This window comes from Rhopalosiphum padi, chromosome 4 (assembly GCF_020882245.1).
Source record: "Rhopalosiphum padi isolate XX-2018 chromosome 4, ASM2088224v1, whole genome shotgun sequence".
NCBI classification, from domain to species: domain Eukaryota; kingdom Metazoa; phylum Arthropoda; class Insecta; order Hemiptera; family Aphididae; genus Rhopalosiphum; species Rhopalosiphum padi.
In genome coordinates, this window is record NC_083600.1 from 10,224,425 (window position 1) to 10,241,642 (window position 17,218).

Consider the following 17,218-nt stretch of genomic DNA (forward strand, 5'->3'; position numbering starts at 1 on the left):
GATTCAATATTGTGAACGTGTACGTCGTAGTGCTTACGGTTACACAGTAATATTATACTACTTAATATGTATATTATATAATATATTATGATAAAATATACTCACAATCAGAGCAAACTACTGTAATAATTGTCACTTTTCCACGTGAGAAGTGGTGTATACATACATATTATATTATTGTACTTGTAGGTTCTTTAAATATAGTACCCCATTCTGACAATACTTATTACCTACACGAGTATATATATATATTTAGTACACGAATCATAATAATCCATAATATCGTACAATCGTCTCGTTACAATAATAATAACGGCTCGTCGCGCGTGCTGTACACACATACAATATATATATATATATATGTATATAATTATCGACTCAGTGCGTTATAATAAGTATAATATCGCGTTCCAATAACGCACGCGGCCGACAATCACATAATATAGTAATAAATAATAATATATAATATAGGCATACTGGCACTGTTGTAGGTACATTTATTATAATATACTATATATGTACGTACACGCGTAAACATAAACATAATAGGTAATAATAATAATGTAAAAAACGGTATTGTATGTGTGTACATTTTTTGTACGTTGACCCTCGGACGTCAGCGGTGGTGGTTGCTTCGGTTACCTATGTATATTATTATTATATCATGTTATACACTTATACCTATTATACAGCTATATATTTTACGATATAAAAACCCAAATGCTCCGCCGTCGTCGCCGCACCGCCCTCACACCACCATCCCGCATAGTGGTCACGGTTACGGTGGTGGGGAGGCCGTTTCTCTGGCGGCGACGACGTGCACCCTTATCGCAAGTGGCGGCGGCGGTGGCGGTGGAGGCATCGTCGTCGTCGTCCACCCGACGGTACTGACGACACGCGTCGTCCGATCAGTGTGTTCGCCGGCGTTGTACGGCGATTGCACCGTCGACGCTACTGGCTCTGTTGGTCTCTAACGAATTGTGTATTGACGCACGCGCGCGATCGTTCGAATCCAAGTGCGCCTGTTATCGTCAATATTATATATTTTTATTTAAAAAGAAAAATTATAATAACAAAAAATAGTTATTATTTTAAATAAAAATCAAACTCGAATTTTTGTTGGTTTTTAATTAATCGGCCTGCATGCGTTGCAAGTGCGAATTACAATTTTTTCCGAACGCGTGAGAAGCCTTTTTACACTTACAATTTAGTATTTTTTTTCTTTTCACGATGGACGAAATCGTACCTTCAATATCATTGCCGTAATCCGAACGTTGAATGCACGCGAATATTGCATGCATTAATAATAATTATTGTATTACATATTATAGTTATACTTACGCGTGTTAACGTATATCCTATAATACTTACATAATTTTATTTCTATAATACGTGCACACGAAATCGCCAACCATGGGACTTAGGTGAGTCGGTTTTTTTCTTTTCTTTTTTTTCGTTGACATAAAAAAATCCCGTCCCTTTAGATAGATTTGTCATGCTTTTTTCCCGTTTATCGCAGGCACGCACTAATATTGGTAGTATATATATATATTATATCCTCTCGTCTGCATTATAAAATGTGGTATCGCAGCGGTCCAAATATCTCGTACCTGCGTCGACAGTCGTCGTCCGTCTATATAACATTCGTGTATATAAAATGGTGCGTTTGATATTTATATAGTTATTTATATATAATATATAAATCATAAATTATATGATTTATTGATTTATACATACCTACGTTGTGTTTGAAATACTCTATATTAATATTATAATACGTTCCCTGCCGTTTAAAAAGTACATAACATTAAGAAAATAAATTATTCGCTGTTCAACGGGTCAATAAATTATTATCGAACTATAATACGCGATTATATACACACATTTTCATTATATATAGGTAGTTACCAAGTAAACGTATAGGTAAGCATGCCGAATAAGTCGATAAATCAATCATCATAATTATACTCATTAGTCACTGTAGACGCGCACTGTGCCACTGTAATGCGTTTTAAACTCAAAAATTGTACTAGATCAACGTTTTTTACAATCCTCTAGCGATTGATTCGATTTTATGGATCTTATCATACTCGATTTAAGTAAAGGTAAAATTCAAGATTCCGGTTACAACAAACTTTAATTCTCATAGTAGAATGTTATTGATTATAATAGTGAATTCCCGGTATAGACAACGTGTCTATTGTCTATACATAGTACAAACCAAAAACTAGGTACTTTATTTATTAAATATAAACTTCAAAATAACGACAATAATATATAATACAATTTAAAATCGACTAATAAACAAACTATTAATTATAATAATAATCGACATTTATTATTTCGTAAATTATAAGCGATATTGTTCTATTAAAGGAACATAATATGAAAATTAATATATTCACGACTTTTTTCTTAATATAATAATATTATATGGTTTTACACATAATTATTTATTCAATATTATATTGCCATTTAAAAATGCTTATACTTTCCCCAAAAAAACAAAATTTTAATTTAATGAAAATGAATACTATTTGAATATTGTGTAAAATAATTTAATTAATCTATTATGTAATTGATTAATGTACCTAAGTACAAATAATTTTTTGGATTGATCGTTAAATCTATATAAAATAAAAATATTACATATTTTTATAAAATTTTTACTTTTGTGCATTTCGCCAAAATAAATAAACATTCAAGAAATTATTGATGTGCTTATATTATTATTAATTAATTAGAAATATTATAAGGACCAGGTACTTAAATATACTCATTTATAAAAGGTATATTCTGTATTTAGTATGGAGATATGACTTATTGCAACAGCAGCAGATATTTAAAAAATGTTTCTTTCAATTATATATTTTTGGTATAACGTGTATGTAATGTGATACACCGATACACGTCTGTACTTCGTTTTTATATCGAATTTATATCATAATTCTCAAATTCATTATATTTATATTTTTTTTTCAAGAATTATTGAATACAACAATAACATATCGCCGACCCACACAATTTTACATTAACAAAAAAAATTGCTCATTGAATATTACAGTAATCGAAAATTGCTTAACTATACATCGAGTATATTATATTTTATAATTATATAGTTGAATCAACATGAATGTATATAAGATCGTATATGATACACAGCTATAAAACATATCATTTAATATAAATTATCTGAATATTATCCAAACAAATCTAACATGTACAATCACATACATTTAAATACTGAAATTATAATATTAAGTGGTAAACTGGCAAGATAGTACATTTAATATAATATATTGTGTAGTCCAGTAAAATAAGTCTAAGACTTATTCATACACTTTATATGTGGTACTTAACGTACGCTAAACGCATGTAAAAGTATAGCTTTAGCAATAAGATTTTATACGCAAAATTGTATTTTGTACTCAAAGGGCGGAAATACTTATTATAATATATATATATATCAATATATGGTAATTGGGCAATTGGAAATAAATACTATGCAGCATCTATATTATAATATCATTGATTAGTGATTACTGATAACACAATACACATGGTATCATTGAGCCCGAGACCCTAACGGACCTTTTGATTCAAATAAGTACCATAATATGATGGTGATACGCGTGATCAGATTTTTTCGACAAAAATTTACCATCCAGTGTTCGGTATATAAAACAATACGATGATAGACAGAGATTATAGCATATACAATATAATATTTGTATACATGCATTATTATACGTTCTTCGTTGCCGTTCTCGTTACCGTTTATTAGAAGACCGTTGGTTGTGGTGGTTGGTCGGTGGGTGGCAGGGGGAAAAATACTGTAATTACCGGCGGAATACGCGCGCGCGCGCTCGCCTTTTGTGTTTTCACTGCTGCAGCCATGCCATCTCGGACTGTACATAGACTATATTATACTATATTGTATAGTAGTATAACATTATATAGTTAGGTTGGGTGGGTAGGTTGGTCTGTCGGTCGGTTATTGGTTGGCGTATATCTCTACGTATATAATATGTACGCGTTCCCGGTAAAACCACTTCGTATGTAAATACGAGCGCATTATAATTTAGGTGAACCATTTATTGTGTCGTATCGTCGAAACGAATAAAAAACAAAAAGTAACCGGCCGACGACGAGCAGTCATTTTAGATAATGGTTTTTTCAAAGTCCGTTTAGGCGCATATGTGTATATATAATACGTGTACTTACGTTAACGTAGTAACTCAGGTTCGTGTATAGCGGATCCGGATCCCGCGTGATATCATCTTTAGCGTTTATACATATATCATAGGTACATATCATGTCTTATTCCAATAAGCAAGTAGAACCCAAATTTTAAACATTACCTCCATACCTTATTTTGCTCATCTACAAAATATTATCAACATCGACTTCCTATTTTAGGTAATGGGAAGAAGACCTAGCTGCGTAGGTCTTAATGTATAATAATAATATTATCGTCTTTGCTCAGTATCAACTATCAACGTGTATAAAATAATATTAAAATACCACTACGAAACATATCAATGCGGTGGCCGCGGTGATGTGTCCGATAAAAATAATACGCGCAAAGTCCTCTCAGCGTTCGGAAATAGCCGCCGAAAGAATTTGGCACAACGTTCGCTCGCCGCGTCGTTGCCTGCGTGCGATATTCATGCAATACACAAGCGCACTATTCGAGGCGGGATGACCGATATTTTTTCCGCCAGATTCATTTTTATTTTTAGTATATTATATACTATACACCAAACAGCGTTGTTTTAATTAATTGTCCGAGACTTTTGCGAGCCTTTGCGGATACAGCAATAATATTCTTTGAGGTTTGTCGTATTAACACATTTTCGTCCTTTATTACTGTCTTTACTTTTATCCATTTAGTAATTAAAAATCACTGCACTGTTACAATTACATTTAGTTATAGCCATTGTAGTTAAAAATTTAAAACAACTAATAAATATTTATAACATACCTATTACCTATCCATTTTATACATTTTTTAGAACAAATAAATAATAAGTATAAAATTTGAAATTTTTCTATTTTTTTTTCTTGCATAAAACATACAAAAGAATACTATTTAAAAAATAATTCTTAAATAATTTCCAATCTCGGCTGTTGCCTCCTCATCACGGCAAAATGTAAGTTCTATGCAAGTTTTGTCTGGAGATATCATCCAGTGATTTTGTTTTTCTATATGTCCTGCAGTATTTGCGTCCGATTGCGGACAAACATATATAATATAATATTTCTTTATTTTATATTTCGTTACGTACACACGCGGTATACGAGCGGTCGCCGTTGTCCGAATCAAGAATAAAATTATAATACGGGCCATACGAACTATGTACTTATTTAACGAATCATTTTACAAGTACCTAGGGTTCCACAGTTGGATAATAATGATATACGACAACAAGTATATATTATGTATAATACATAGATGTATATAAATGTATCTGCTACATGTCGCCACGATAATTATTCATGTGAACGATTTTTCAACATACTGCAGACAGATTATTTAGCTTCATCTTTATTTATTAGACATTTTTAAACATACGATCAATTGTTATTGATATATATTGTTGCGTACGCAGTCTAAGCTATATATGCCTATATGTATTGTAATATTACGTACCTATATTTAGTATTTATAGGTACTTATGTGCTATTATATGACCCCTGCAACAATCAGCGATTTTACGATTATAATTAAGGAATAATTTCTTAAACCAATATGTCATGATAAAATTAAAAAATGTAAAGTAATATTCAAATAAGTATCTACAATGTTTGTTTATATATTCAACGCTCGTTCTAAAATTGTTTCCAATAATTCAATAATTGTAAATAGTTCAAAAAGGATACTAATGACATATATTTGAAAACTGCTGGTTAGGTTAAGTGGTCAACTATCAAAAGCACTGATAAAATATTGAATTAAAAAATAATATCTCATGGTAAACCAAAAAATGATTAGGTTTTGTTGAAACCACCAGCTTATTATATCTTCACCATTATTAACATTTGTAAATTATCGACGTTTTACATTTCTCAAAATTCAATAAATTACGTCCCAAATTACTATATAGATTATATAGAACTTTCTGTATTGTATTTTCAAATTTTTAAAGCATAAATAGGTCATCGGAAAATTTCTTGTAACTGTTAGACCTCTTCTTTTACACTAGTTATTTGAAAAAGTATTTTTTCCATTCAAAAAGCACACTTTGCTGTAAAACAAATATCTATACCCTTTATATGTTATATCTAGTAACTAATACAAGTAAATAAAAGTATTATGTGATTATTATAAAAGAATAGGTACATTTTGTTCATAATAAGATCATCATGTATATAAAACCGCAAAATACACAGACAAATAATTTAAATGCTGTTTAACTAATAATTAAATAATTTAACTCCTAATGATATGTTTTTAACCACTGAAACACCTTTAATCAAATACTTGGGCCAAATTATTTGGACCTTCTCGCTTACCATTAATTTTCAAATTTGTACTATAATTATTTTAAACGATTAAAAAAATATTATTCCGGTAGACTTTCAAATAAGCATATTATATATGCATGCACAAATAATTAAAAATCGTTGAGTATATACGTAAGAATTAATATGACAGATATTATTTTTATATTTCCTTAAAAAAATGTAATATAATACAATACACTTATTAAGTAAAATGTTATTAAAATAATATTTATAATTTATAAAAAAAGTTAAATTGACATATTAATAACTGATAGGGTGCTAGGTCAATGTCAGATTAAATAGGGATAAAGGTTAAGTAAAGCGACAAGGACAAAATATACTACGACGGTTGTCCTTAAGCGTCAAAAATTTTATTCTGGCTCTACAGGACTATCAGTCAAGCTTGCATATTCACATTATTCAGTAGTTATTATTTTTATTTCATTTAAATATTATTTATTTAAATTAAATTGAATTTATAATTTAATCATAATAATATAATAAATGTATAGTTTCAAGTACCTATACATTATTTTTATCGTACTATGCTGTTGAAAGTTTTGTAATTTTCTTTTAATAATATTCAATCGGTACTTTGTGACTTTGTAAGTAATCCTACTAGGTAAGTGGTAACTATTGATACATGTTTTATTTCATTAGTATAGAAAATAATTACATAACACGTCAATAAAAAAATAGCCCATACTTATTTTGTAATTAAAAATAGGTAGTCGATTTATATATTCGATTTGATCGTTTTATCAATATTTTATAATATAATTATTAATAAAAATATTATGTTTATATATATATATAATAATAATGTAATAAAGATACTTTAAAAACAATTATAGCTATAATTATGCTGTATTCTATAGCATATTAACATAATATAATACACCAAAAATATGTGTAACTTGTAATTTGTTTTATTTTGATAACCTATTCACCTATATAATAAAAAGTAAAGACTCATAAATCATATCTAATATTCAAATTTACGCCGTTTGAAAAAATACATCTCATAAATTAATTTATTTCACAACCGCACGCGGGTCGTTTGGTTTTTGTTATTCAACTAAATTACGTGCAGGTTTCACTGTCAGAACGAGCGCGGACAAGAAGGTTGGTTAGGTTTTTGAAACCGTACCGCGTATAATATATATCTACTAAAATAAAATACCTAACTGTCTTCAATGTGAATACAGCATAATTCTATCATTATTTGATGTATATTATACTATATAAATAGTAGGTACCTTCACATTAAACCAATATATAGGTTTTCAATATTTTTCAATAAAAATGCGTCTGCAGCAGTAACAGCAGCATTATGACTTATATGAGTATACTGTATATGCGAGTACTATAATATTACCTATTCTTTTTGTTTATATATGTATATTGTAAACGTAGGAGTTACCCCAGCCAGACACATTAGCAAATCAAATATTTTATGTATACGGTAGAACGAGTGTGTGTGTATGATTGTTTAGCTACAGCAGACTGTTATGATCACGGACTTGGAGGCTGGAATTTTGTATAAACGATTGTGAATCGCGATCCAGATGAAATCTCATCGTCAATGTGTTCGGTTGTACACACATAAGTATATACACTCTACCCGAAAACTATATAACATAGTATATTATGTATAGTGCGCGCGCACAATGCTGTCCATATAAATATATGTCTAACAGAAGCAGCCGCCGGGAAACGATTTTCCATTACAAATCGTACATTCTACGCGTATATACTCGTATATAGATGTGTGTATGCGTGCAGGGCGAGGTTTCCTGTGCATTGCCCCCGACGTGGTGTCCTTATCGTTTACGTATTCGTGGACACACAGACACACAGGAAAGAACGAATGTTGTGTGTGTTTTGGTGTGAATTTCCGATAATTATTATATTATCATTATTAGATAAGTATAAGTATAAGTATAATATATATACTGGGTGGGCTACTGCTATTTTCCCATGATCTGTATAACAGAATAGAAGAAATCCAGACGGCGATTCATCCCTGTATACATTATGTATTATAATATTATGTGATATAAAATGTGCGAGTTCATTTTATCTCGGTTTATATATTTTATTGTTTATGCAAAAATTACACACACAATGTGACAGCATTGATTGTGCAAAAAAATAAAATATCACTGAGGATAATGTTCACATACTATATTATATTAAATTTATTATTATTTATTATAAATCGTACATATTAAAGTGTGAGCTTGATTGACTAATTAGCGGTCGAGATATAACGAAAATAAAAAAAAGTCATTGTGTAATGTGTTTGTTCGGGATTCATAGTGTATACTGCAACATAGATTTTTTAAAAACAACACATGTAATTTTATTAACTCGTAATCACTTTATGGACGAAAACGATTTTGCTCATTCACCTCTAGCTAGTACAACGGATGACAATTTTTTTGTATTGATTATTACCTACTTCTAACGAAACGGTCATGTATATCTGTTTTACGGAGCTTGTCCGAAAGGTTCGCGAAATATTCTTTGGTTCACGCGTTGGCATTGACAACAGAATACGACGATAGCCACTAACGGTGGGTGTGTTGCTATAGTAGGTTAGGTATGAAACCGCTAGTAACATCTGCAGACTGCAATACTTTGCTGAAATAATGTCGGTAGAATAACAGTATTATTTTTATTTTCAATTTTTCCCCATACATTATTAAAGATATATTAATGTAATTGTACTCTTTTGTGTAAATGACTATATTATAAACTATTAGATGACTAGGAAAAAATTAGTTTACAATTTGATGAGATTATATTTATTGTTTTTACATTTTTTTGATTATAGAATTTACATTAACAATTTTTAATTCATACATAAATTATGATAACAAAAATGTGATAGCACCGAGTTTCTGAGTGCAGAATACTGTAAATACTATTATGAAAGAGTATTAGATAATTAATCTGTTAATCGACGGCTGCAGCTTACATGTTACATAGCTTAATGACACTGAGTCTATTGTACTTGTATTTTAAACGATTTATGTATCACAATCGTATTTTTCAGAATACAGTTTTTATATTATAAGATGAAATAAATAAAAGTACAATAAGAGTTTTCGGGGTATAATCTAAAAAGTATCTTTTAAGTAGTTTTTGAGTTAAAAAATCACAACTACACAATACACATACATTAACTTTTATATAATATTTACACAAGAGTATATAATACAAATTAAGTTACTTATTGAATATTAATTAAATTAAAACTTACACTATTATTCACTATAATTTTTTTTATTTTTAATAACAACTGACAAGTTTGCTTAAATTTTGGCAGTAAGCCTATTTGCGTCACTTCTTGACGCTAGTTCGATATAAGCGTTCTCTTCCTAATGTTTTCTTAAATGGACAAAAACATAACTATATAATGCTAGTGTTATTTTATATCGTAAATATTGTTCTAAAAAAAATATATTGATCAAAGTATATATATTAGGAATTATAAGACCCTATATGCATTAATCTTATATACATTTTTCAATATTCATACTTCTATATGTCAGCGCGCAGCAATTGGTTTTAGAATTATATTTCATTCAGTTTAATACTGTCTACTGATATTGTTATACAATTTGTTATTTGTATTAACTCTATAGTAAAGTATTAAATTTCTAGTTCTATAGAAGCAATGGTCTTAAAAAATAATGAAGTCGTATACCTTTATTATATTCATATCTATTCAAAAACTCGAAATGATTACATTTTAGAGTTCAGACTGTTTAAAATGTTGATTCTATGGAAATAAACAAAATTTATACATACATAGGTTTTTCAAAAATTTTTATGACAAAAATTGTGGGTATTATGTTGATTCCTAAGTGATTTCCATCACTTTTGTCACTTATTATTTCGAAGCCCTACTGTTGAGCAGGTAGTAAAAGTCCATTTTATTTTTTAGCCGCTTGTTTATAATGCACCGAATACAATATCCATACCACAAAAAAAAAATATAGCATTATAAAAAAGTAAAACCTACATCGTGTAATCAGAACAACAAACATTTGTCAAGGTCAAAGAATTTATATATATGTATTTTTTTTCACAGCGGTACTACCAGAAGATCATCTTCCTCTATTGCAGTAAAAGAGGATCGAGGGTCGCCGTTGGTCGAAAATCGCGGGTTGTCGCAGAAAATCATGTATCCGCAAAATGCGTCAAAAGACGGCAGGTAAGAAATATAATAAGTTATTAGTTATATACATTATGGTTGCTCACATAATAGATCTGTTGTATATATATTTATATATACAGGGTGATTTTACTATACTATCATGAACTGAGACCAGAGTGCAATATTGCAATCTACATAACTTATAATGGTGCAGCTGACCAACAATTTTAGGTACAAAAACTAATACTTATTCTATTCATAAATTATAAAATCAAAATTAAAACTGTTTACTACTCCCCTTTCTCATAAATGGATAAATGTTAGTTTTCATGTGTGGTGTGTTGATATAAATCTGTATCAACAATTTATTTTTATAAGTTATTACTTCATATATAGATTTATACACATTTGTAGACTTGTAGTAGTAAAATAAGATTAAATTGACTAGTTTATGGTAAAAAGATAAAACACCCCGTAAGTATACGTATTATATAATATACGAGTACTCTGTATGTGTTTACCGTTTTGAGAATCTCTTTTCGGTTCTGTGATGGATATTAATAATAATAATACGATTCTCGTTTTCTTTATATCCATTGTTAGCACCATGATACCATATATATATAAATATATATATTGTGTGAGACCCTGCATTGGCATACGTATATAATAATAGTAATAATAATAATACCGACGACTACGTAGTATTGTACCGTTATGTTGTGTATTATGTATAAAAACGGCGGTCAAGTGCGGAGATCGCGAGAACTTCGCACCCTGCAAATAAAAATGAAAAGAAAAGATGGTAGAAAGGGGTGCAGAAATACGGGTCAGACGCGACGAGACAATATATTATATATTATTGTTATTATTATAACGTTGGAGGAATGCGACCTCATACTTTTCGCCACAAAGATGAAAGATTATTGTACAACTATCAAAGGTTGGACACCAATGCATGGTACGATCTATATAAGAATACACACTGTTAACCGCGGTTGAATGCCGCCCGCGATATTGCAAATTTTAGCGTATTTATTATTTTCTCATGTGGGTGTCACGGTTGTAAAATTGTACCGCTGCAGGTATATCAGCTTTATATATATTATAATACCTCATGATATATATGCTGAAATGCCTTCAAACACATTGTAACCGTCTTCCCTTTCGTCTGTGATCTGTCAATAAACCGATCGACATTTATGTATATTGTATATATATACATTTTTTCACCCCCTCGTCGAGACATAATATATAATTCGTATTCTTATTGTCATATTTTATATTATAATAATATATTTAAATGGGAATCCGGTGTTTTGTTAAATTTTCAATACCTATCATATTATTACTATTGTTATCATTACTAGTATACCTATTGCAATTTGCAGGAGTTGTGTTGCCTCCATATACATACATATAATATATACCGTATCGTTGTCTGTAGTATATTATGCTGTAAACTGATAACCGATAGGTACCTACGTTTTTTGTGAAATATCCATAATATCATATTGTCATAAATTGTAATATAGGTACATATAGATTGCATAGTAATTTTTTTTTCAAAATCCGAATTAACTTATAGTAATTCTTAATTTATTGTCTTATATGCGTATTATCTACTAACATAATATATTGCCTATTCATAAACTCGTATATGTATGTATTTCGATTTTTATGTATCAAAAAATTCCGAAAAATATTATACTTTAGAATATAAAATAAAAATGTATGTTGTAATATAAAAAATTAAGAAACTTAAAAATTTATAGCGATAAAAATATATTTAAAAATGTTGTTTTATTTCGACTGGAAGTTATATAAAAAATATTTTTCAAAAACTAGTAGATTTTGAAATAATGAGTGTTTGAAAAAATAATCATTGAGTACCCTATATTTCAGATTTATTAAACACGAATTTATTAGAGACTAAAATATCCATTTTTCGTACTTCATTATTTATATTAAACTTACATTACTGTGTAGAGCTTTTCCCCCACTCCTTCTTAATGTATTTAAACTACGTGCATAAACATGAACCAGTCAAAGTTTCTATAATCTAGATGAATAATATATATTACGTTATTAATCTATATATTCATAGTTAACAGTTAGTATAGATGCTAAGGGCAGAAGTTGAAATCGGATATATCTTATGCGCGGACAAAACGCGAATTGCCTACGATACTCGAGTAAAATGTCATATTTCGGCTGTTGCCCGGGCAAAATTAGTTTGACCTACGTCCAACCTCAATTAGGAAAAACTGCAGCGTATTAAAACATTCATATTAAATATAAATAATTATGAAATAAATTTAATTAAATATGATTAATTATGCATAAATAACTATAAAAATATAACGAAATTAGGTGTAATGTTAATTTTAAGAATTAAAAAAGATGATAAAAATATATTTTTGAGGTGTTTACATACAAGACCAATTATAATAAAATGATATACCTATATAGTTATTATCTTCCTGCCTGCAATATTATACCAATTAAATAATAACTAAATTAGATAAGGTGTATTTTATAATCTATATATGTATATAATATAACTATATAACTATATAAGAAATAGATAAAATACGATAACAAAAAATTGACTACGTATAGTTATTAATAATCACAATTAACTTTTAAGATAAAAATTACTACGGTTTTGCCCAAATGAGGTTGATCACCACTAGGTTTAGCCGGGCAAAAGTCGAAATATAACATTTTTCCTAAGTGTCGTGGGCAGTTCATGTTTCACCCGGATATTTCTAAGGCTTGCCCAATTTCGACTTTTGCCCTTAACATATTATATATTATGCAGAAAAGATATTTCTATAAAATATATAAAAATTTATATTAATATATATATATATATAAATTAATCAATCAAAAATAAAATGAAGAAAAAACAGTTGGACCATGACACGCTTTTTAATTTCGTATTACACATGCAATTTCGTTTTATAGTTATATACAATTTCAGTTCATGGAGTCTTATTATTGGATTAAACATTTATAAGTGATAATTTTTCTTTTTTGCATAGCGTATTTATGTGCTAATGTTGTGTACATAGTTTTCATAAAACTATATAATCAAATCTTTAAAACTGTCTGCTGATAAAGTGACAAATAATTTCATTTAGAATTAATTGATTTCTGTTCTTCACTTGTACATCAGTATGACGAAAAATAATCCTGATTTCGATGAGTGGGTTTTCTTAACAAAGATCTTCAAACGATTCAAACTCTTTCTAAACTATGACAAAATATTCTCTAAACACTAAAATATTATATCGTAACGTAATATATCGTTTTTATGTTGGTTTTGTACTAGTTATAGACGCGCTTCCGCTATTCAATCTTAATATAATAATATAGTTCCAGCAGTATTGTTGTGCAGTACTTACTACAATATACGTGTATTATAGTATTCATATTTATACATTAGTAAACATGTATTAGAATCAGCTAGTCGTTTTAAAATTACTATTTATGTGCACGAGTACCATTAACATAGTATACGATTTCGGCAGTTAATTCAGTTCATGTATATACCTATTATAATATTATAGCAGTGCGCGACTGCTCTTAACCGTTTCAATGATTTCGAGTCGTGTTGTATTAATCGGAGGCTACATTCGACAAAGTGGTGCTTATTACAAAAATAATATATACATATGATGTTTTTTTTTACAAACTAATTAATTTTTTCATAATTACATAAGGAAATAAAAAAGTATCCCGCTGTTAATGTGTAGACGACTTTTTGTGCATAATTTATTTATTTTTATATTATATTATTATATTATGTAATTCGATGTATCTATACTCACTATGCACAGTATCCCTTTTATTCCTTTTGAATTTAATAATAAAAACTGTACATTAATAAGACGTGTTTATTAATTATGCCTTATAATAATTAGGTAAAGTAAAAAAACCCTATTACGTGTTATATAAATTATTATAAACTATTCTTCCGCTAATTCCAATATTTTCAATTGTCTGATCGTTTGTATTTGGTAAAAAACTACTCCGTTGGCTTGCAATTTATTTTATTTTTTATACATGTGGTTGCATTTTGATGCGATTAGACTTATTTTCGAATCTTACAAAACATAATATGCATTATCCAGTCTATCAACTATTTCGTCTTAGAGTGTAGAAGTACAGAAATCGATTTGGTATATATATATATATATATATATATATATATATATTAAATGAGCATAAATGTTCAAATATAAAACTACATCATAGTTAACATATGAATTATAAAATATTAATATGTATGTTCTACTATTTGGTAGTTGTTTTTTTATATTTTTCCATTAAGGTGTTATTCAACCCTTAATTATTGAGGTACCTACCTAATTGTTTTTCTTCTAAGTTCTTAATTTGTTGAAATGTAGAAAAAAATCTTTGTGTTTGATCAATAGTTCCGAATAAGAGCTAGTCATTATATTCTTTTATTATACACTTATAGGTACACCTGAAATACGATTTGTACATATTATATATTATATTATTACCCTCGTTATTACCTAATCTACACATAGTTGATGCATATTATTCCATGCGTGTAGAATGCAGAGCATTTTACGATCACATTTAATAATAAATGAAAATATATCGTGAACTTATATTTTAATCGTTTTATTAATAATACACGCATGTAATAAAAAATGGTATTTGTTAATTTGTGACAATGGTGCACGACCTCGACGACCGTGATTGATGAACGCTATTCGATGTACCTATATAAATCATGTATTTTATTATGACATATTATAGTTATATTATATTAATGTATACACTAATAATATAATTAAAATTTTCTTCCAATATTTTCTATATTTTATCATTAAAAACTTAATCCAAATAACTCTGCAGAGTGCAGATGACGATGACGAATACGTTTTTATTGAAACGCCCGCGTGACGGCGGTCCTTGAACCTGTTAAAACATATTTTACTATATTTACTATACAATATAATATGAAGCGATGGTCGCAGAGTCAAAAGTTGACGAGAGATTTCGTGCGGCTACATCTAATACTTGTGTATATTATATATTGCGAGCAAACTAAGATATTCAGATATTATTCACATTTTTCCATTTTGGACAAAATTAATTATGAAATAGACACTCTTAATTTGTTTGAAATTTGAATAACATAATAAAATATAAATAAATCGTATTATTTGTGTTAAAAAAAATGTATTGGAATATATTGCAGTGATGCGATAGCGTCGCGCGGTAGAAATAATTTTTCTTTGGGTATATTAGCGTAATTCTTGTACCTGTATGTAGTATTTTAGAAAAATGTAATAATAAATTGGTTAAAATTATATTGTCATTGCAACACAGATAAATCGCCTATAAACCTACTATCATATTTTCTAACAATAAATATTATGTATTTGAATAACAACTATATAAATTAAGTTTAAAATTAAAAACAGTAGTTGAAAAAATTCAAGCCGACTTGGTAACTAGAAATATTAAGAATTCAAAATAGTGGCTAATAAGAAAATAACTAAATATTTCAACTACAATAAAAATAAATAACAATATAACTTGGTGGTATAATAATTAGGGATAATTTTTTATATATATAAATAACGTGTATAAATATTAAATATGTTTTAAAATAAATTATTTATAAAATATATAATAAAAATTAAGAAAATAGTAATGCACAATAAACGAATGACCAACGAAAGTTAATAACAGTTTGTTTAATGTTTTCAAAAATATTTAAATTCGAAAATTTTGTTATGGGGTCCCCTCAGTATTAAAATAAATACTTGCTGTTACATAAATGTTAAAAGATATTAATAAACTAGATAAGAAATCGATTAAAAAATGTATATATCTTTGATATATTTTTATGAAACATAATAAGTAATAACTAATAAAATATGTATTCGAATGCAGAACTCTAATAAATACATTCCCTGAAAATTATCCGGGTGTACATACTTAAACTTTACAGTTTGCTCATCACTGAATTTTGGTCATTGTAGGTATACTTATACTTACTCTTATATCCGAACAATGTGTAAATTTTATTACTTTGATCACTAAAATTATCTAAATTATATAAAAAATTGACCCTTCTGGGGTTTTTCGATCATAGTGCAGTATGACTCTTCATTTCGTACTTTGTTCTAAAATATATAGCTACTCACTTAATATATATATATTTTACGATTTTAGGTGGAAAAACTTGTACAACAACGAAGCGGGTAGTGACGTCATATTTTTAGTCGGAGACCCCGAATGTTGGAGGTTTCCCGCGCATATAGATGTACTATGTCAATACCCGGTGTTCGACGCCATGCTCCGCGAACCTTGGTCGAAAAAAGGCACCCCGATCCACATACCGGATGATGACCCTAGAGCCTTCGATAACCTACTCAAGTAAGTCATAATTTCTTTATGTTACGATAAATTTTTAAGTGTTAAACACTTATACTATAGTCTATAGGTACTCTATAGCGAAGATGTTTATCACACGATGACATATTTGCATCG

At 28.7% G+C, this 17,218-nt stretch overlaps 1 protein-coding gene across 2 annotated transcripts in view; it reads left to right on the forward strand.

Moving 5' to 3' along the window:
- The window catches only part of LOC132929161 (BTB/POZ domain-containing protein 2-like), a 46,172-nt gene that overhangs the window by 19,551 nt on the left and 9,403 nt on the right, over positions 1-17,218 (forward strand). The window contains exons 1-3 of one of the 2 annotated variants that reach the window (XM_060994302.1): positions 882-1,424; positions 10,610-10,732; positions 16,901-17,104. In XM_060994302.1, coding sequence (XP_060850285.1) covers positions 1,414-1,424; positions 10,610-10,732; positions 16,901-17,104 — 338 coding nt within the window. In that variant the 5' untranslated portion in view covers positions 882-1,413. Of the gene's footprint in view, positions 1-881; positions 1,425-10,609; positions 10,733-16,900; positions 17,105-17,218 lie in introns of those variants that run through there. The other variant, XM_060994303.1, reaches the window with a different exon arrangement.